This window comes from Mirounga leonina, unplaced genomic scaffold, assembly GCF_011800145.1.
Source record: "Mirounga leonina isolate KUSES-001 unplaced genomic scaffold, KU_Mleo_1.0 Mir_108, whole genome shotgun sequence".
Taxonomy (NCBI): Eukaryota; Metazoa; Chordata; class Mammalia; order Carnivora; family Phocidae; genus Mirounga; species Mirounga leonina.
This window is the reverse complement of record NW_023270237.1, coordinates 1,788,394-1,811,451: the sequence shown is the minus strand read 5'-3', so window position 1 is coordinate 1,811,451 and position 23,058 is coordinate 1,788,394. Positions and strand designations below refer to the sequence as shown.

At 42.3% G+C, this 23,058-nt stretch overlaps 1 protein-coding gene across 1 annotated transcript in view; it reads left to right on the top strand.

The window, feature by feature from the left end:
• LOC118019498 (coiled-coil domain-containing protein 6-like) overlaps nucleotides 1-23,058 on the top strand; it is a 105,965-nt gene that overhangs the window by 56,640 nt on the left and 26,267 nt on the right. Inside the window, exon 3 of the mRNA XM_035018737.1 lies at nucleotides 9,044-9,172. Within this exon, the coding sequence (XP_034874628.1) occupies nucleotides 9,044-9,172 (129 nt within the window). The remainder of the gene's footprint in view (nucleotides 1-9,043; nucleotides 9,173-23,058) is intronic.

The window sequence follows — 23,058 nt, the reverse complement described above, 5'->3', positions numbered from 1 at the left end:
TGGTCTGAAAAATTTGCCATTACCTATAGCTTACAGAACAGTTGGGTTAGAGGGTTGTTTGTGTGTGTGTGTATTGTTTTTATTACAAATTATCTGAACTTCAGCTTTGTCTGTTCTTTGTTTCTTTTCATGGAGCAAGGGGCTTTATACACTGTGTTCCCGATACATCTGCAAAGGGCTCCCAGGATGTTTTTAATGCATTTTAAATGATGCAGCCTCCAGAGGCCAAATGATGAGCCAGAATTTTCCTGTTTAGTAGCCTGCCAAAAATCTCCCTCCAGCACAATTTGCATTATGATTAGAAAACACAGTAAACTTGATGCAGTTGTTTAGTCTTAGGAAATCACGGAGTTTCTTTCCAAGTGTGCGTATGTGTGTTGACATTAGGGCTAGATTGGATGTACCAGTATGGACTCCCAAAAATGTAAGGGCAAGAGTAAAGGCTTTCAAGCTTCCCTTGCTGACTTCCTGAAAAAAATGTGGGAAAACACAGGTAGAGGGAAAATAAAAGTAGATGGAAAATGAAATTAAAAATAACTAGATGAAGCTGGAGGAGAGCTTGCTTTACTCACCAGGGTAGGAGTAAGCATTGTTATTTCTAGTTGAAAAGATGAATGTTAGTAAAGGACTGTTGGCTCCACTGTAGATAGCCTTTAGCCATCGCTGGAAACACTTTAAATGATTTTAAAACTGCAGTTATAAATGTTGCCATGTTTTGCATTTCTTGAGTAGGTTCTCTTTTCATTTCAAAACTGTTTACAGTTCACCCAGTCAGTAATCACCTTAAAATACAGAGCTATATCCTGCTGCTAACTGCCTTTACTTTCCTTTTTTCATCTTTATTCATAGAAAAGGTGTGGCCTTTTAATTCACAGTAATGTCTCAAGTTAGAATGAGTTCTTTCTTTGGGCTGAACACTCTCTCAGAAGTCTTCCGAAGAAGAAAGTGCTAGGTTTTACAAAATGGATTTTCAGTGCAGTAGGCCGACTCGAGGGCCGAAAGGATTTCTTGATCTCATTTGTGAAGCATCTTTTAAAAATTTTCCTCCTAACCAGATTTCTCTAAAGGCATTAATGCTTCCAGCACCATCATGTTCTGGGGGATACAGGAAACTCTAACGTAGCCCATTAGGTATTCTGGGTGGATGGGAAGCCCAGTGTACTGGAGCCATCTGCTCCGAAGTGAGCGCTTGTCCTCGGGGTTGAGGATGCTGTCAAGAAAATAACATTTAAAAAATAATTTTCTGGAAGGACCTAGCTATTCCCTTGCAAAAGTTACACCTGCCTTCCCTGTTAGAAAATGACAGATGAGATAATCCAGATAAACTTCACTGAGGATAAATAAAAGCTAGACAGAATGCTCTTAAATTTTTGAAAAAATCTTGAAGAACTAACAAGATTGGGAAGGCCTGCAGGCCTGTGCCCTGGGGGAGGTGGGAATTGAGAAGACCGCAGCTCCCAAGTCTGCTTTTGTCCTGAGAGCATTTGCTTTCGTTTTGGATTAAGGTAGGCCCAGGCTTCTGGTGCCTGGCAGAAGAAGATGGAATTTTCTGGAGGAAGATGCCATCATCCTAGGCCACAAATTTCACTTAAAATACAAGTTCAAATATGTTGTCCAGAACACAAGGAGAACCAGGCACATGGGGATAGATTTCATGGATGTAAACCAGTAGAAACAAAAGAACAGAAATGGATTTCACAGATACTTTAGATATTGGGCTTAACAGACATAGACTCCAAAGTAACCATGCTTACTGCATTCAAAAAAATAAAAAAACTAAGCTTGAAATCTTTGTTAGGAAACACATCACAACTTTTCTTTTAGACATTCAGAAGGAGAGTGAATAACTCAGGAATAATTGTATATGGCAATACATTTGGAATTTTAGATGAAATGGACAAATTCTTAGAAAAACATAACTTTCTACAACTGGATGAGGAGCAACTAGAAAACATGAGCTTTCTAACCACTGGAGAAATTTAATCTGAGAAACAGCCCTTCCTACTGAAAGAATTGCAGGCTCAAACGATTTCACTGAGGGTTGTACTAGCCGTTCAAGGATGAAATTCAGGTGATCCTTGAACAGCACAGGGATTAGGGGTCCAACTTCTCCTCCCCATCCACCGATCAGAATTTATGTATCACTTCTGGCTCCCCTGAAACTTAACTACTAATAGCCTGTCGTTGACTGGAGGCTTTACCAATCACATAAACAGTCAGTTAACACATTTGTATTACATACCATATTTTTACAATAAAGTAAGCTAGAGAAAAGATGCTTATTAAGCTCAGAAGTTCAGTTAAGATGTCTAGGCATCCACATGGAGATTACAGATAGGCAGCAGGACAGAGATTCTCCCAACAGAGACATTCGGGAGTATTGTCATTAGTTAATGCTTGGAGAAGAACAAAGACATATCATTGGCAATCATGTAAAGAGAATGCAAGGACAAGCCACAGGGTGGGAAAAGATATTTGCAACGTTATATAACCCAGCACAAAACTACAAATCAGTAAGAAAAATGGACAGTCCCAAAGAAGAATGGATAGAGACTTGAACAGACCCTTCACATAAGCAGATAGCCAAGTGAGCAGTAAACAAATGAACAAGTACACGTTAGTAATCAAGAAAGGCAAAATAAACCACAAGGATATTACTTAGAGAAGCCTTCTGTATGGTGTCAGAAAATGGATATGGTTGCAACTGTTTTTAGAACAATTTGGCATTACCTAATGATACTGGAAATATTCTGTCTGTGACTCAGCACTTTCACTCCTGGATATATTTCACAGTGTGTGCACATGTGAGCCAGATGTCTAGAAGGATGTTCTTTGTGGCATTGTTCGTCAGAGTGAAAAACCAGAAATGACCCAAATACCCATTGTCCATGGAGTGGATAAATTGTGGTGTGCTCATCAACGGGATATTATAAGGTAGTAAAAATACTCTTAGACTCAGTAATGTGGGTGAATGAAATCAAGTTTATTTAGCAGAAGCAGCTAGACAAAAAAAGAATGCCAAAACCGAGCAAAACTAATGTTTAGAAATATATAGGCAACAAAGTTTTTTCTAAAGAAAATGCAAAGAATTCTTACCATAAGAATCAGGAGAGCGATGACCTCTCAGGGGCGGGGGGCTGTGATCTGGAAGGGAGCTGGCAATGTTCTATTCCTTGATTTTGGTGCCGGTCACCTGAGAGTACAATGTATGTAGTAATGGCACCCTTGACACTTGCCTTGCCGAGGTGTTCCGTTCGTCCTGAGGCTTCATCTAGGGGAAACCGTCTAAAGGAAGTGAGACTTTTATCATCTCTCCAGTCAGTCTTTGCACAGACAAGGCATTTTCTGCACGATCTGGAGTGGAATTCAGCACGTGCTGGTCGCTGCTGTTGGTGCAGCTTGCAGTCCTGTGAGGGTGATGGAGGATGTACGCCGGGGCCCCAGGGCAGCTGCGTACATCCAGGGAAAGGACAAAGGCCGTGAAGGCAGAGACCTTGGTTTTAACCAAGGTTTTTCAACCCTAGTTAGACCCCTCACCAGCTGTGTGACTCTGGGCAGGTCCTTGACCTCTCTAAGCTATGGTTTCATCCTTTGGAAATTGCAGACGATAGTATCCGCCATTACGGCCGGAAAATGCTTGGGACGTCGTAAACTAGAGCCTTGAAGTGTTAGCTGCTTTTGGAAGTAACTATTAGAATAAGAAACACACCATGAAGGAGACATTATACTGCACGGGAAGTACGGTGTGTTCCTCACAGCGTGAAGAAGAGGAGGAGGGCATGTGGGAAGGTATAGAAGATGTTTTCTGAGCCGTCCCCCACTTTGAGTAGGTTGGAGGGAGGGATTCAGGCACTGTACCAGAGGGTGCAGCGTGATCAGGGTTGTGGGCCACGGGTGCACAGCTGCTCGTGTTACAGTGCTCCCATGTGACTAGCAGAGCTTGCAGTCTGTAAGCCCCAGGACCAGAGTGGTCTCTAGAAGTGTTTGCCCAGTATGATGGGTTTCAGTTTTTTAAACTTACTTTTTAGGAAAAGAGTCTTGAACTTTGCCTTTAACCACAGTTACAACCACTCCCTGTGCTGAGACCCATCCTTCTTTGCCAGATGTCTGGACCCTGAAGGCTTTTAGGTTTGCAAACCTTAGACCGTCACTTGAGCAGAGTGTGAAATAGCGTGAGGGAAGCATGGGAAACTTGCAGAGGGATTGGATCGTGGAAGGACTTGAATGTCATGCATTGGCATGTTACACCTTTGCAAGTAGTAGGGAGCCAGTGAAGGGTTTTGAGTGGAGTACTGAAGTATTAGGCTTTGTCTGCCGGGATGACCCATATTGGTTCTGGGGAGATCCATTAGGAGGCTTTGGCAGTGGCCTGGTGAAGAAGAATGAAAGACTTGAACTAGACTGGGGCCATGAGCACAGGAAGAAGAGGGTGGTTTGACAGCTGTTAGGGAGGCTGACTTACTGCCAATTGGTAACTGATGAGATGTGAAGTGTTGATTGAGAATAATGGTACCAGTAACAGACGGGGCCTGGAGGTGGGAATAAGTGTGGGCCCAAGAGGCATTTAGTGGTGATATAATGGATTTGAAGTGGGAGGCTGTCTTTCTGCTCAGGCTGCTCAGTAGAGCGGTTGAAAAGTTGGTTCGTAAAAGACTCAGTGTTGTGAGAGATAGTTTTGAACTTTTTTGCAGAGCTTATATGAATAACAATTGTTTTTGACAATCCAGTGACTTAATGTAGTTATTGTCCTGTGGGGGGGGGGTGGGGTGGTGGTTCTCTACTTGGTCCAGGTGCAGGTAGTTCTAGTCCTTGGTGATTGTCAGTAAACCAAGGCTGTCAGTTGCAGGACTGGGTGGTAAGTACACAGGGAGAAATATTAGCGTGAACTAGTGAGAACTGAGGTGGGAGCATCTTGGGCTTCTTCAGAAGTTGCGTGAAAAACTGGGTTGTGGGGCAGGTGGCTGGAAGGCTTACCTCGCTTGGCATTGGCTGGATCGACAACAAACCCAGACTTGCACACACACTTCGCCCAGACTGGGATTTGGCAAACCTGCTGCATGCTGGGTGGGAGGCCTGGCTCAGCAGCCAGCCTACATGTGCACCTGTGATGGTTCTCGCAGGTGAACAGTTTTCAGTGTCTCTACCTGCTAGAGAGAATTACTCAGTGAAGAGTTCTTGAATCTCTTATGTAAGAGGCCTGGTTCACAGAAAGCTTTTGTAAATTATAAAAAAAGATGGCAGTTAATGAGTGATTGAATGATGCTTAAGCCTAGCCTGTTTTAGATCAAAATAATGTTATACTTGTATTTTGTATTGGGCTGGAAGTTTGCTTTTGGGCCCAGTATATGATGAGTGGATAAAATAACAAAATGCTCAAGTTTTAGTACTTAGAATTTTATAGGTTTACAGTTGTATCTTTGCTTATGGCTTCTCAGTTAGGTTAAATTTTTTTTTTTTTTTTTTTTTTTTTATGCTGAATCCTAAGGAGCAAGCCTTTATTCATATAACCCTAATTCCATCAAAAATGTGCTGCCGGTAGATCATCCGTTATATAACATAATATCCATTCTACAGGGTTTTTTTGTTAATGTTAATAATATATTGCACAAGTAGGAGTTATAAAAACTATGTTTCATAATCTTTGTGATTGACTTTATAAGGTGTATTTATAGACAATTCTGATTGAAAAAATTTTAATCTACCTAAGCATTTTGCTTTAGATATATTTAAGGTGAACACATGAACACATTAATAGAATTTGCTCGACTATTTACTTCTCAGTTTGAACGATTTTTTTGTTCTAGTTCAGGATCACAGACCTTCTTGGAACATTTAAAATTGCTTATAAAGGGGTTCCTGGTGGCTTAGTCGGTGCCTTCAGCTCAGGTCTTGATCTCCTGGGATCAAGCCCCACATCGGGCTCCCTGCTTAGCGGGGGGCCCGCTTCTCCCTCTCCCTCTGCCGCTCTGCCTACTTGTGATCTCTCTCTCTGTGTCTCTCTGTCAAATAAAATCTTTTAAAAAAATAAAATTGCTCATAAAGTGTTAAGGCCTTTGATTAGAAATTTAAAATCATGCCTTGAATTTTGTACCCACTTGAAGATGCCACTGAAACTGGAGTTTATTTCTGATGGCTGGTCTTGTGTCAGCCTAAGTCAGGCTCCCTTTAGGGTTTTTGTTTGTGGTTTCGTGAGCTACAGCTTTAACACAGGCAGGTGGATTCAGGATGTCAGTTCAAGCCCCGTTGGGGCCGAGTGCCTTGAATTTACATGGTATCTGTTTAAAACAATTTCAGAATTTTCCTCAGGTAAACTCTGTGGTGGTTAGTTTCTCAAGATCCCTTCCTTGCTCTGCCACCTCCCTCTTGCTCATCTTCATTCTCTGAGGATTTGAAAGGGGGGGGAGTGTGTTTCTGTATTTCTGTGTTTCTCTTTGTATTGGTGGTTTCTTTGTTCCAAGAAGAACCCTGTTTTCTACTTAGAGTGTTCTGTTCCGAAACTCCATGCTCTGCTCCAAAATTGCCTGTCACCTGCGAGACGGCAGAACAAAGCAGGCAGCAAAGCTGTCCTTTGGGGATGGAGAACATTGTGAATCTTTGGCAAACAGATCCCAGGATGGCTTGATCTTTTCCAAATGGGTTAGTGTAACCCGGGGAACGTACTTGAGTTATGGTAACAGCAGCTTTACCATCAAATTCTCCTCAGGATATAGCTTTTGAGAGGAAAAATCCTCTTAAAATGGAGAGCTTTTATGGCTTTTATTACTAGTTTAATCTGTGTTGTTAAAGGAAATACCTAATCAGATACTGACAATATAGACCATCTGTCTAAATAGGAATATTTTCCTGTAAGCCCATGACAGCCTAACATTTTCTCAGATTGACATTCTGTGACAAATGCGGCATCGTGGGCCAGACATTTTTCAATGTTAGATTGCATCCTTTATTGTTATAATTAACCTCAGGGCAGAAGAATAATGCTAAAAAAAAAAGGGGGTATTCTTTCAAATCAACATGGCAGCAGTTGAAAACATATTGGAAAACAGCTAATATAAAAAAAAGACTTTGCAAAGGGTTTAAAGGTTTTAAAACTAAAGTTCATTTTTCTAAAACCAGTGGATACCATTTAAGCTTAGTGTCCATAAACTGTTTTAGGGCAAGGATAATATCTTCACTAGAGAAGTCACCTATGTCTAAGGCAGGACCTACAGATAGAAGACACACAGGTAATGTTTACAGAATAAAAATGTTAGGTGGAGATGCGCACGCTTTGCTGTTTTTTTCCTCTTGAGTGATATTTGTGTCTGAAATGGCAGGGGCTCTTCTTGTTCTCTGTCCATTTCTCTTATGTCTTTTAATTACTGCTTGATCTTGCAGAACCTGAGTTTTAAGGAGCGAGCTAAAAATAGACTTGTCACTGTAAGCACCTCCTTGCATCTGCTTTTTTTCTGGGTCCCTGCAAGGTTGACCAGCTTTTTTTTGGAGTTGCACATCAGAAACAGTTGGCAGAAAACCAGCATCTGTTTAGTCAACATTTCCATTGTTAAAATACTATGTCAGATTTTAAACTTTTTTTTTTTTTAACCAAGAATGTGCTTGCTTACAGAGCAGTGGGATTGTGTCCAGTGTGGAGAGGGTTCGGTGCAGCCATGTGGAGGTTGCTCAGGGCTGGCTAATCAGACCATATGCGGGGTTTACAAAAAGACATCGCATCCTCCAGGCAAGCACGCATGGATTACTGAAACGTGTTTGGTCATGTGACTTTTTAAACGCCAGGCATGCACTGGACACTAGAGGAGTCTGAAGATGATTCCTCTTAGGTTTGCTCAGGATCCGGTGGGAGAACGCTGGCTTGGGGTTCAGAACAGGATGTGGGTCCCAGACTCTGCCACCTTCCAGCTGAATTATCTTGGAAACCTCTTTTGTCACATAGAAAAAGGGGGTGATCATGCCTGCCTATGCATATGAAGAACGTGGTACACCATGCTGCCTGAAGAAATGGTTTTGAAGGTAAAATTAGGGAGCAGTGTCCTCTTAGATATGTACATACAACTGTGTGTGTTTCATTGTTTTTAATACCCTTTACTTAATCTCCCCTTGATTTTGAAAATACTGGACCCTGTTGCTATCATTCTACCCAACCCCTGCTGTGGATCAACCCAACCTCCCAGTTGAGAATGTTAGAAATAAAGCATAGTTCTTAATGAGAACCCCAGTAGTCATACATCTGATGGATTTCCTTTATTCCCTTTTGGTTTTGATGGTTGGAGTACATTTTTAAAAAGCTTTTCAAAAAAAAAAAAATAAAAAAATAAAAAAATAAAAAAATAAAAAGCTTTTCAATGACACCATAACTTTATCTTTTAACTGCATAAATAAGAGGCCTCCCCCCTTGGTTTTTAGGAAAGATGTAGGAGGTGTGATGTATGTTCTCATTATAGAAAGATAATTAATTGTACTGATTTTTGCCAAAGGATGCTTATTAGTATATAGGGAAATAGTATTCAGAATAATTTATGTATGTTTTCTGATTGTGACATCTTTACACACATTATATAAATCTGAGTAATTCATTTAGTAAAAACTGACTGTAAAATTTCTATTTTTCATTTAATTTTTATCATGGTATAAAATTTGAAGAGTACCAAAAGGGTGTGTGCGTGTGTGTGTATATTGAAAAGCAAGTTTCCTTCTTTACCTCATTCCCTAGCCTCCCAATTCCTCCCTACAGAGGCAACCACTTACATGTTTTTAAAAACAGAAACCTGGGTCTACTCATGATTTGATGCTCAGGTGTATCTGCCGTGTCATTTTCAGCCTTTTGGCTCAGGCCAGGCGTCTGTGTGCGTGTGCTATAATTTCTGGTTGTAAGTTAGAGGAACCTAGGGGCAGGTTCCTCATAGGTGTACACTTGGGTATCGGCAGACATGAGGGTTGTAACTTCTGTGATGATACCTCTTACTCAGTGGACCCAGCTTTTGGAGCCCGTGTTTCTCTGGCTTTTGAGTGTCTTGATTTTCACGTCTGTGTTTTTCCCATTTTCCAGTTGCAGCATGAGAAAGCGGAACTAGAACAGCATCTCGAACAGGAGCAGGAATTCCAGGTCAACAAACTGATGAAGAAAATTAAAAAACTGGAGAATGATACCATTTCTAAGCAGCTCACATTAGAACAGGTAAAAATGTATATAGTTCTCTCCATATACTTTTTTCTCCTCTTATCAGCTTGTTCTTTCAGGCCTGCAGATACCCTGAGCAATGTAAGTGAAAAATACTTTTCAGCTGTTTCTTCCCACAGTGGGGACTTCATTTCTGAAGTACGCATTGACAGAGCTGCCTAGCACCTGCTCTCTCTCTCTCTCACACTTTCTCTCTCTTTTTTTTTTTAACTGCAATTAATAAAGTTTCTGGGGATATGTTGTGATGTACTGATTTACAGGCAGGAAATGTTAGGTTCCTTTTACCGAGGGGAAACAATGTGTTTTTAACCACAGGATAGTTTCTGTGAAAGTTCCTGAGACAGTGTGGTTGTGGAGCTAAAACTTTTCTGTCAGGGGTTCTTCAGAACAAACAGCATTTTTCTTCTTTGAATTATTAGCAGTATTATTAGCAATTATTAGCGGTATTATTTGAACCCTATCTTTTCCCAACTCGATTTGTTGATACCGATATGGAGTCATAGACTTGGTTGCTTAACCTGGTTCAGCCACTAACTAGTTGTATGACCTTGCATTGACTTCATTCACTTCTCTGGGCCCAAGTTTTCCATTTGTAAACAGAGGAGGACAAACTAAAATCAGGAATGGCAAGCTTAAACAGGTACAGAAGATGGAAAGTAATAGGGTATGGTCCCTTTGTCCGTTGCCCTTGGCAGACATTGGTATTTGAGCACAGGCCTTGCCTAGGGAGTCCAGACTGGTCCTTATGCTCTTCAACACACAGAACTGTGGACAGCCATTATCAGCCTATCCAAGTTGGTATGTCAGACAGAAGTACTTGTTATCCCTAGCCTCGGTGCTCCCTGATGCCTTCCCCCCGATCTAATGTCCTGAGATTTTACTTTCCCTAAGATAAATTATAAGAAGCTGACCCTAGTGTACTGCGATTTGGTTTCCATGTAAAATTCAGTGTATTGATGAAGATCTTCCAGCTCTTTGTAATTTCAACCCTGATTGCCAGTTCGATGGTTTGGCTAAGCCATTCATGCAAAGTTGTCTGATTTATCCAAACTTTAGGGTCTTTCTGTGCGTCTCAGTTCATGTTGACTGGTTCTGAAATCACCCCCAGGGCCGCTCTAGTTTCATTATTGTCCCTGAGAATGAAGTGGTGACGGGAATGTCAGCTTTGAGAGGAAGTCAGGGTTGGAATTAATCTGACATCTGTTTTCAGTGTTATTCTTGAATTTCCCTGTATCATAGGGAGGAATGTCACTGAGTTTTCTAAGACTGTGAATAATGGTCCTAAAAACATTTCTCTATCCCTTCCAGGTAAAAGAAAAAAAAGTTCCGTTTTCAAAGGTCGGCTATTTTATACATATCCAGAGTAATCTATACTTACCATTTGTCTTCGGAATTCAGATGCAATATCTAAATTTAGAAAACACCTACCACACACAGTTTAAAAACATTGTATTCCAAAGTTCACCTGCTAATTCCTAAGAGAAGCAGTAACCAGTTCCATTGAAGTTAAAGCTTTGAAGATTCTTGTTTAAGTCCCTGACACACCAAATACTTGGTATTGGTACTTATTAATCAAGAGCTAACCAAGTGACCAAGTGAAATTCTCACAGGGGTGGGTGTTGTGAGAACTTCACTTGGTCACGGCCTTCATGGTGGTGGCTGTCAGGAACTGAAACAGCTTCTCTCTTGCATTTGTTCAGAAGCTGAGGCGACTTTGGAGATGGGGCTATGACCCTCAGGGTTTAGCTGTGGCCACAAGGTGGAGGTAGTGGCCTGGTGTCCTTGAGAGGACGGTTTGATCTTAGAGTCCATGGGGGAGAGAGAATGGATTGCTGCAATCTTAAGACTCTTTGGGGACTTCAGTAACTGAAACCCTTTAAAATGATGTCCAAGGCATACATTCTCACCAACTTAATGACACAGTGCACTTTCAGGGTTATTTCAGACCTCAATAATAAAGAAATGGAGTTCACAATGGAATATATGCACTGCAAAGCCCTATCCTGGAAATAAACCTCAAATCTGGGATATCAAGTTCCTATGTTAATTAAGATGGAGAAATTTAACATCATCATGAAACTTCCCCCCTTTGTTTTGGATATGTCTGGGATGATTAAATGTTGGGGAACTTATTCTGTATTTTGTTCAGCTATAAATAATTTTAGTCAGTGCTTTGGGGGAATGTTTTTTTTTTTTCGTCCAGTAAAAATAAATCTGTTCTGTGCTTCCATGAATGTGATCTGATCCTCTCTTTGATTATCCTCCATATGATACACTGTAGGTCACGGTCTATATTACAGAATATATCCTATACTGTAGGTCATTATCAAGAGCAAAGGCATGTACTACATTATGTATTATAATGATTTGTCTGTAGTACATGCCTTTGCTCATCTATCTGACAGTAAACCTATTTTTTAAACTGTAAGCTATCTGGAGGCAGTTATCCCATGTGTCTTACGGTCTCCTACTGCTTTGTTGGAAGAGTTTAAGTGTAGATTTGGCCAGGTAACTGGAAAGCGGTCATTTGTATTTTGGAAGGAGGTACAGTGCAGTGTTCAGGGCCCGGGCACTGGCTTCCAAAGGAATTGGATGGGAATCTGGTTCCTCTGCTTAATATCCTAGATCACCTTCTTTTTGGCGGTGATGGTGACGGTAGCAGCTTTATTGAGATAAATTCACATACCATAAAAATCCTCCATTTAAAATGTACAATTTATTGACTTTTAGTCTATTCAGAGTTGTGCAGCCATAACCACGATCAATTTTAGAGCATTTTCATCACCTCAAGGAGAAACCCTGTACCCTTCAGCTGTCACTCTGAATTTCCCATTCCCCTGAAGCAGCCACTACTCTACTTCCTGTCTGTATTTGCCCATCCTGGATACTTCATAAAAATGGAATTATATAATATGTCCTCTTTTGCAAGTGGCTCCTTTCACTTAGCATAAGGCTTTTATCCATGTTGTAGCCTGTATCACTTGACTACTTTTCCCAACTGAATAATGTTTCACTGCATGGATTTTTATTGGATAAAATAAATGGATATCATATTTTGTGTATCCATTCATCATTTGGTAGACATTTGGGTTGTTTTAACCCTTTGGTTATTATGAATAATGCTGCTGTGAATATTCATGTACAATTTTTTTTTTTATTTTAAGATTTTATTTATTTTGGAGAGAGAGTGCACTTGAGAGAGCATGGGGGCGGGGGGAGGGACAGAGAAGGAGAGACTTTCAAGCCGACTCCTTGTTGGAGTGCAGAGCCCACTGTGGGGCTTGATCTCACGACCCTGAGGTCATGCCCAGAGCTGAAACCAACTGAGCCACGCAGGTCCCCCTCATGTACAATTTTTCATGTGGATATATGTTTTCATTTTTCTTGGGCACATACCTAGGAGTGCATTTGTCGGATTACATGGTAACTCCGTGTTTACCATTTGGGGGGATTGCTAGCCTGCTTATCTTTGTTTTTCTTTCTTTAAAGATTTACTTATTTATTTTAGAGAGAGTGTGAGCTGGGGGTGGGGGATGGGCAGAAGGAGAGGGAGAGAAGCAGACTCCCTGCTGAGTGCGGAGCCCACTGTGGGCCTCAATCCCAAGACCCTGAGACCATGACTTGAGCTGAAATGAGTCAGACACTCAACTGACCGAGCCACCCAGGCGCCCCTGGACTGTTCTTTCAAAGTGGTTGGACCATATTGATTAAAGCCATCTTGGTAAATGTGAAGTGGTATTCATTGTGGTTTTGTATTTCCCTGATGGCTAATGATTTTGAGAATCTTAGGTGCTTCTTGGCCATTTTTATATCTTTCGTAAACATGTCTATTTAAGATCATTTTATTATTGAATTGTAAGAGTTCCTTACATATTCTAGATACAATTCCCTTATCAGATATATCGTTTGCAACTCACATGCCAGGAGGCCCTCACTGTAGACTAGGATTAGTCTAGTCAGCATGACTTTAGTGTTGTGACGGGCTTTTTTTTTTTTTTAACTGGTGGTCGCTGCCTGCAAACCCCTTATTTGAAAATTTTTGTTCAAACATGATCATTGTTAGTCTCTTATTTGGTATTCACATTTTCTTAGGTGACAGAACATTTAAAACTTGGAATGTTCTCTTAGTGTCAGGAAATCTTGATCTTGAATATTTTCTCCCAACCAGGAAGGATTTTTCTTATTTCTCTGGAGAAGGATAACTAGCATCAAGAGGCAGGCAGTACTAGCTTATTTATTAAGTGAAGTTCAAGTCAGCAGCTGTGGAGGGCCCTCTGTGCACTTGGCATGGAACACTGTGGGAAAAGAGAAGACCGTGACTGTAAGCAGGTGGACTAGGTACTTAACCATTGTTAGGAAGTACAACAGGAAAAAATAGAGTGAATTAATGGGGAATTAGTCCTGTAATTCAGCTAACACTCGCATCATGAACAGGGTCACCTGCCACATACCAGATGTCCTTCCTCTGTTCTCCTCTAGCTGGCCCAGCGAGTGTGGCCTTCTCTGTTATTTCTGGAATTTGGGGTGTCTTCTTTTATCTGAGATAATCCCGGCTCCCAAAAGCAGAGACATCCTTGTCTAAAGTTGGATTCAGAATTGGATGGTAATTTCATTCATTAGCCTCCATTTACAAATGATAGTATCTTAGCCCTATCTTAGCATAGGAAAACTCTTCCTTGGGTTCAAATCTTCCTTCCATCTGAAGAACCCGTGTGACATCAGGCAAGCAGTTTGAGCTCTTTTGTGAAACAGACATGAATACCTAAATTCGTAGCTTTGTTGAGAGGATTACTCTTGGCATCCTGCCTCTCCTCACACTCCACGCATAGCGAAGTTCTTTCATCCCTCCCCTCAGAATTGTTTCACTGTGGACAAGAGAGAAGTTAACATGGCAACCCAGGACACCAATGTGTTTGTAACCATACATGTGATGGGGACAAGTTTCCTAAAACAGCGTTTCTTGTGCTTTGCACTGATTTTCTATTGAATTCTGTTTCATTTTTCACAAAATGTAGGTCACAACGGACTCATTTCACAGTCCAGTAATGGTTCATGACCTGCAGTTTGAAAACCATGCTGTGCTGTGTGCCATGCTCTCTTGCCCCCAGATCCCCACAGGTCCGTTTCTCCAGGCAGTCAGGGGTATGTGCTGTCAAGCAGTCACATAATGACCAGTACTGCTTCCCAAACAGCAGTTAGCAAACAATTCAAGTGTTTCTTCCCTATAGATTTTCTAATAAGTTAAAGGAGGAAAGGCACAATGTTGACCTTAACACCAAGTCCCAGTGACTCACATCTAGTAAGCTCTCCAAAAACTGTAGCTTCTGCTGTTAATAATGAAAGTTTCCATCTAATTTCTGTGGTACTTTGCCCTACCCGTTTTCCAGGAAAATGAGCATGCATATTAATTGAGCCTCAAATGTCTTACCACCTTCCTTGACCTGGTCTCTTCAACTGATGAATCAGTATGTGTTCACATGCCCTGTGTGACCCAGCCCCTTTGGCTTTCGTTTGTGCCTATGAGCAGTTAGCGCATTTGTATGGCCCCGAGCCTGTATTCATTCAGTTTATGTGCCTGCTATCTACACATACTCTGCTAAGAAAGATGATGTTAGGTCCTTGGCCTCGTGGAGCTTGGTCTCCTGGTCCGGGAAGGCCGGTGGATCTGTGGACAGTGAGGAGGGACGCTGTGTGCATGGCTGTGGTGGAGGGGAGCAGTGACACCCCTGCAGTGGCCCCACCCCCCACCCCCAACCACAGGAGAGGCCCTGAAGCTCCTTGGCACCTGGTTTAATTATTTGTTAATTGACACACACGGTTGGATAGATCTAAGTCCAGCCTTGTTGCAAGGGAACAGGGAGGAGACAAATGGGAGGAAGACGTGCGGTAAAAAGTGGGTGCAGGCCCTGCATGGAGCAGAGATGCTGGAAACGGAACAAAGCTGGTGAAGAAGATGTGAGGTTGAACCCTTCCTCTTTGTTCCTGGGCGAGGAAGGAGAAGGGTTGCGGTGGTCTGCCTCCGTGGTGGCTTTGAGGGCGTAAGCTTGTCTTTCCAGGCAGCGTTTTGCCTAATGTAGGCCTCCGTGCTGATCGGTGCTGGGGGCTTACCTTCAGCCACCTGGCAGTGTCCGGTGAGTACAGAGGCCTGAAAAGACCCCAGCTTCAGGAGCACTGCAGAGGCGATACCCTCTTACCCCGGGGTCTCTCACCCTTTGTGACTGTAGCAAATCACAGGGCTGGGGTTTAGAGTGATGTCCTTCAAGCCTTAGGACAAGACTTATTTTGTTGTTGTTGTTGTTGTTGTTTTTTAAGTTGAAACAAGCAAACAGTATATTTTAAGTGCTATTAACAAAAAAAAAGGTTTTAGGTTTCCAGCTCTTAGAACAGTTGTTCTTAGCTCAGGAGACAAGATGGCCTTTCTGCCTTACTTGTGTACACGGTAATTCGTTTAAGATGCAAACCAGTTTTGCATCTTTGGTTGATCTTTTTAATTGCTGTGGAACAAGGTATTTTTAAAGTTCATAGGGAGTGTGGCCCTACTGGGTTTGCTACAGTCCCATTCTGCTGCCTGCTGCCCTTGCAGGTCTGGCAGTGAGGACTCTGCCGCCCTGGCTCTGGTTGTCCCCGCGGGCTTCTCTGTGCCATTTTCCCAAAGAACAACCCTGTGACTGGAGGGTTCACTTCCATTAAGGAGATGACATTTAGTGACCACTGCAGGCTTTGAAATTTGATTTCAAATGCTAATCTCAAACTGTGGAAATGTTGGCAGTTTTTAATTGTTTTATGTATTGTAAAAGTGATCCATTGCTCTTTCAAGAAAACTTGGAGGGCGCCTGGGTGGCTCAGTCGGTTAAGCATCTGCCTTCGGCTCAGGTCATGCTCCCAGGGTCCTGGGATCGAGTCCCGCATCAGGCTCCCTGCTTGGAAGGGGGCCTGCTTCTTCCTCTCCCTCTGCTGCTCCTCCTGCTTGTGCTCTTTCGCTCTGTCAAATAAATAAATAAATAAAATCTTTAAAAAAAAAGAAAAAGAAAACTTGGAAAACACAGAAGTACAGAAATGAAAAAAACACAACCTAGGCTACAATCCACCCCCCAAACAACTGCTATTCATATTTTTTATTTCCCCCTTTTCCTCTTTCTTCTTCCCTCCTTTTTTTTAAAAATAGGCTATTATAATTTGCTGCCTGCTTTTAATTTTTTTTTTTTTTTTAAATAAAACATCGTAACCTGTGCCTGCATGTGTAGGTTAGCTGCATCAGTGTGCAGCCAGACACAATAATCATAGTAATTCCTGAAGTCTGCTCAGTGGCAGTTTGATTGTAGCAAATCCTTGGGGATGTTTGGTTGCTCGAGAAGCTTGGGTGCAAGCATCTTACCAACCGCTTATTTGGGAAAGGTAGGAAAAAGCCTCAGAGCGTAGCTGAAACGTGAATGGGATCTTGTACCTTGGAAGTAGGCAACCTAGGGGCAATCCTCAGCACTCAAAGGAAGCGTTAGCAGGCTCTCCTTTCAGCTGATTTGTTTTGTAACCCATAAGCCGTCAGGATGTCATGAAGCCCACTAAGAGGTCCCCACTCCAGGCCTGGGAAAGTGTACTCTGAGCTCTGTCAGGGACACAGATAAGTCAGTCTCTCTACAGGACGTGGGGGAAAAATCCCTCAGAACTCCTTTGCTAGATCTCATTTCAATTAATTAGAAAAATTCACTATGTTCTATCTTGTCAGACTTTATTTTGAAGCATACTTGCCATGTGGATCAGTTGGTGCAGATGATGTTACATAATGGCAGGGAAAAAATTCAAAATGCGTTTCCTGTGTAAAGAAAGAGACACCTCATCACAATCCAACAGGGTGCGTTTCTGGTCATGCCCTGGAAGTAAAGATTTTGCCTGTTAAATTGAAGGCCATTTGGTATGCTATAGTGAGGGCAGTAAAATCCAGAGATACTGTACTCAGACTTTGTGATTTTGAAATGCATGAAATCTTGTATCTTTATGACCAGAACAATAATATAGTTGGTGACTTAAGAAAGGGCGTTCTCCTTAGCTAAACATACATGGCTGATGAATGAATGGCTAAGTAAATCCAACATCTCTGTGTAAGAAAGTGGGATGGATGCGGTAATGATTTATCACAGAAACTTCCATTTTGGAGAAAGCATATCAAGCAAAGTTTCCCTAATGTTATTTTCTTAAGCTCACTTTATTTTATTTATTTATTTTTTTAAAGATTTGGACAGAGAGAGACACACAGCGAGAGAGGGAACACAAGCAGGGGGAGTGGGAGAGGGAGAAGCAGGCTTCCTGCCGAGCAGGGAGCCCGATGTGGGGCTCAATCCCAGGACCCTGGGATCATGACCTGAGCCGGAGGCAGATGCTTAACGACTGAGCCACCCAGGCGCCCCTAAGCTCATTTTAGATAAGGGACTGGTGGTAGCCACTGATGTGATAGTGTATCCACCACATCCACTTTAATGGGACTCCTTTCCCATGGACTTCTCCACAGCACTCTTGATGTGGCAGAAGAATGTACACCCAGTTCCACTGGTGGTACTTATTTGGTAAAAGTCCCCTAGAATTATGAACCCACTATGCAGATTTATATGCTATCATGCCGATGTTAAGTGATGAAAACTTAAATCCAGAAACCATATAAATCTGAGTAATTATGTGTGTTTTTTGTTTTGTTGTGTTTTTCATAAAAAGCCTTCATTTCTCAACACCACTGAACAAAAGCAAAATTTACTGAACTGGTAAATGATGAAATAATGTCATTTTCACATGTTAATATTGATGGGATATTAATATTGTCCTGAAGTTATGTTCATTTCAAAAGAACAAGTCTAATTTTTATAGAACACAGTCTTTGAGAAGAAATATTTTGAAACTATGGTAAAGAAGGTTGACTCTGGGTTATCTGGAAAAGTCTCAAGAGTGTTTCAAAGAGCTAACATTTTATCCTCTGCGAGTTTATTGGCTTATTCACGATTTTGTATATGTAAATAAGCATCCTAAATTAATGGATGTACTGTTAAATTGTATTGGGAAATTGTCAGTTTTTAAAATTAGATGTCTTTAAGTTTTTTGTTACAAAAATAGTAAATGTTCATTAAAAAATTGGATGGGGACAGAAACAGGCAGGAAGAGAAATTCTCACCAATATTCCTTTCACCCAAAGGGCAACCCTAATTATCTTACTACATAGTTCTTTATGATTTTTTTTTACATCTTTTTCCTTTTTTTCCCCTCTATTAGTAGATTTCTGATGTATATAGATAAATTTTTCACCTATAATTGACTTCTTGAACTTGAAGGTGAGCATCCTTTCTCTCCTTTTCTCTTGCTCTTCACTGACAAACTTCTGTCGGCTCTTTCTGTGCTTAGCATTGCATGAGCAGTGATGATGACCTAGAACTTGGTTTTAATTTTGAAACCAGCTGCAGCTTGGTTAATCAGATAGGTACCTCAGGGGCTCTGTGGTCTAGGAACACCTGTCTTAATTCAATTGTAAAACAAATTGGCTGTTTGATTTCTTAAAAGCATTTTTTTTTTTTTTCCAGAAGGCAAGGGTCAGATGTTTTCCAACCTAGGAGGAGAATTGTCAGGGCTGAGCAAAATTCCACTGATTGCCTGAACAGACACCAACAGCTTTTGACCAACTCTGTTGCTTTAATTGGTGAATAAGGCTTTGCCATAGAGCAAGGACCATGATGCATTGTACTCAGCTCTTTTCATGTCAGTTGCTCATGATCTTTATTTTCATAGCCCCCCCACACCCCCATGAATCCTGTTCTTTCCTATGGATATGTAAAACCTTGATTAACTCAGGTATATTGGCAAAGTAGGCTGGAATGAGGTTAAGATCTTTTACTGGCTCTACTCTTGTGGTAGAAACAAAAATTGTCTTACCCCATTTGGGCTGCTAGAACAACATAGACTGGCTTATAAACAACAGAAATTTATTTCTCATTTCTCATGGTTCTGGAGGTTGGAATTCTAAGATCTGCGTGCCAGTGTGGTGGAGTTATGATGAGGACTCTCTTCCAGGTTGCAGACTGCCGACTTCTCCTTGTGTCTTCCTGTGGGGGAGAGCAGACAGCAGCAAGCTGCAAGGTCTCTCGTGACTCTTAGGACATGAATCCCTACACCATGGCGCCCCCCCCCCCCGACCTCATGACATCAGCTAAACCTAACTACCTCCCCAAGGCCCCACCTCTATATAGCATCACACTGGGGGGTTAGGGCTTCAACGTAGGAATTTGGGGGGGATACAAACATTCAACCTTTGCAAAAATGTTCATTTTTCTGTCTGTAATTTAGTCATTTTCTAAATATTGGTGTTTTACCTTCCCAGGTGATTCTGCTGTATCTCCAGGGTAACCACTTTGAACATCTAATGGTGTTACATAACAAATTGATAGGAAATTGGGCTAAGCTATTGATAGCCTTCAGATACTACTTAACCTGGAAGGTTTTGGGGCATCCTAGCACCTACTTGTTTTCTTAGGATTTATCTCTTTCTCTTAGGGAAAAAAATCTAGCCAACTAAGAGTTTGGTTAATGTAGGTCTTAGAGGATTCCGATTTCTTTTTTAAACGTTGGGTATGGTGCTTATATCATCACCATCTCTGTGCCCTCTGCTGTGCGTTGTAACAAACTTTGTGTCTGTGTTCTGTTTTTATGGTAGCCCTTACCTCATGGGCTTTTCCCTCTCTTTTATTATCTTGGATTAGTTGTAAGGGGCTGCCTTCCAAAATTTGTTTTTTTAAGCCAGAGGTTAGGGGTTCAAAATACATTTTCCCATAGAAGCAGGGCATCTGGGTGGCTCAGTCGGTTAAGTGTCCAGCTCTTGATTTTGGCTCAGGTCATGATCTCAGGGTCCTGGGATTGAGCCCTCCATCAGGCTCTGCGCTCACCTGGGAGTCTGCTGGAGAATTTGTCTCTCCCTCCCTCCTTCTGCCTCTGTGCCCCCCCTCCCCCCACTCTCTCAAGTAAATCTTTTAAAAATATCTATGTATGTGTGTGTACACACATACACTCTCTCTCTCTCTCTCTCTCTCTCCCTCTCCCCCCCATGGAAATCATGATAATGTGGTTACACTAAAACTTTTCAAAAATCCATTAAACCCTTCCCAAGTTCTGTAGTTGAGCACGGTGGTGAGGCTGAAGTTCTCTTCAGGTTTTTTGGCCAACCATTTCTTTCGCACACCTCTCCCTCCACCCCGGTGTCCCAGTTCTCTTTAAATGGGAAAATGCTACAGGGACCCATCTCTCAGCCACCTTTGGCTTTTTTGGTGATGGGTCAGTATCTGTCCACTGAGAAGATAGAGCTAGGATGGGCTGTGAAGTCAAATGAACCAGCTAGATTTTTATGCACTAAGTTTATCTACTGAAGTTTCTGTATTTATTTTGGGAACATAATAAGAACTCCTGGTCTGACGTTAATTAACTTGCAATGGGAAGGAGAGCTACTGAAGAGAAGAAAAAAAGAATTTGGCAGTCCATTGAACTGACTTAATTATAAAGCAGGCTTTCAAATAAATAGTATACAAGTCAGTGATACCCATTGGTGCTGGGTGCTCACAGAATAAACAGTCAGAAGGGACTTGGGTTCTGGGCGCCCGCATGGCTCGGTTGAGTGTCGAACGCCGAGCCCCGAGTTGGGCTCTGCAGTCAGGGTGGAGTCGGCTTGCCTCTCCCGCCCGTTCTGCCCCTCCACCTGCTGGCGCATGCGTGCGCTCGCTCTCAAATAAATAAGATCTTGGAGTGGGGGCGGGGGAGAAGGGGCTTGGGTTCGCCCATCAGAATTTGATGTTGGTGATCGGTGTGTGGGTGCCTGTTGCACAAACACTGAATGAGAAAAGCCGTCAGATATTGTTAGGAAGGAGATGGGGAGAGTATGACAGAGAGAGACCAGCATAATGAAAGCAGTGTGTCACTGGGCTGAAGTTTCCATTGGCAAGAATTTCTGACTTACTGCTCTGTAAACTCAGCATAAACTGTCAGATTCAAGGATTGTCTGATCTCAGGACAATGTTAGCACAGAAAATCAACTTCTGTCTGAGTCGGCAGAGCTGGTGTGTATGCTTCGGCTCTAAATATAGAGGTTGTGGAATTAGGTGGGCAAGCGATGGAGGGGCAACTCTGATAAAGAACTCGAGGGGGAATTGATTGTAGTCATAATTAATGATAATCATAATGCCATTTCCTCCAACTTCTTTGCCTTTTAGTGTCAATGAGGACTCCTCAGTGATGCAGGAAAGTTGAGATTTTTCATTTTTTTGGTATTTATTTATGTCTAGAAAAATTGAGATTTTTTTTAAGTTTTTTTTTATTTATTTAGTTGAGACAGAGAGAATGAAAGACAGAGAGCATGAGAGGGAGGAGGGTCAGAGAGAGAAGCAGACCCCCTGCCGAGCAGGGAGCCCGATGCGGGACTCGATCCCGGGACTCCAGGACCATGACCTGAGCCGAAGGCAGTCGCTTAACCAACTGAGCCACCCAGGTGCCCGAAAAATTGAGATTTTTTAAAACTGAAAAAATAAGGAAAGTCCACTCTTTCTAAGGCTAAAGATAAATGGACTCTAGGGCACTGCCAGCCTGTGGCGTGAAACCCCCACGTCTGAGCCGCTGGGCTGGGGCCTCCTGTGCTGCTGGCTTCATGGAAATAAGTTAGTAGAGCGTTGGTACAACAGCGGTTCACTGAAGTGGGCAGTGAATTGATAGCTCGTAGCTCTACCAGTAGGTGCCGCAAAGAACCTGGGATTCACGCACGTTTTCAGCCCATGTCGCCTGCTCTCTTACCTGTTTGGCATCGTCTCAGACTCCCTAAGCCACCCCCTGGTCTGCTGCTCCCAAGAATTGTTGGCTCACAAACCGCAGCATAATTTACCCTAAATCCTGATTTTTCCTCAAGATCCGTGTACTTGCTGGTTGGAGGGGGCCCAGCTCTTCGGCCACCATGGTGACTGATAGCACTCCCATTTGGTGGTATCGCTTTGCCAGTCACACCATCTCCCAGACCAGTGTTCCCTCAGCTCGAAAATGAAAGGGTGGGGGCGCCTGGGTGGCTCAGTTGGTTAAGCGACTGTCTTCGGCTCAGGTCATGATCCCAGAGTCCTGGGATTGAGTCCCGCATCGGGCTCCCTGCTCAGCAGGGAGCCTGCTTCTCCCTCTGACCCTCCCCCCTCTCATGTGCTCTCTGTCTCTCTCATTCTCTCTGTCTCAAATAAATAAATAAAATCTTTAAAAAAAAATAAAAATAAAAAAAAAAAAAATGAAAGGGTGGGCTTAGTTCTCTTGCTGCTCCCCGCTCTAAGGATCTGTGCCTCAGCTAGCTCAGACTGAAGACAGCTGCCTTCTTAAGGCTGACCGAGAAGGATAGAGTGGCCAGTCCTGGAGGGGACTGCACAAGGCAGGGAGGCCAGGCTGCTCATTCAGTAGATGAGGACCTGCTCACAGCCATGTGCCTAGTAAGTTACACAGGGGTAGAGATAGCTTTGTCTTGATTTTGCTTTCCAGAGTTATTGATTAGCATTATGCACGATTACTCTAAAATTAAAAGCAACTGGGCATAAGTTTACTAGGCATCCCTACTGTAAAATGATACCTTGCTTGAATTTTTTCCTTGCCTACCAAGTACTCTCTATAATGCTTTCAGTTAAACGGGGGAGCAGGATCCTTAAAGGGTAAATGCCTTGGAATTTTGTTTCTTTAAAAAAAATGGCTGTGAATTGCACTTCAAAGCTTGGCTAAGCATATGGTCAGCGCAGAGCATCCCACAGTTTACTAGGAGTTCTGAGAGCTGTTCCAGAGTTTCTCCTCCTTGCTACAGGTAGGAAGTGTCTGACATTCCAAAGAGCATTTGTGCGGTAGTGTGCTCCCAG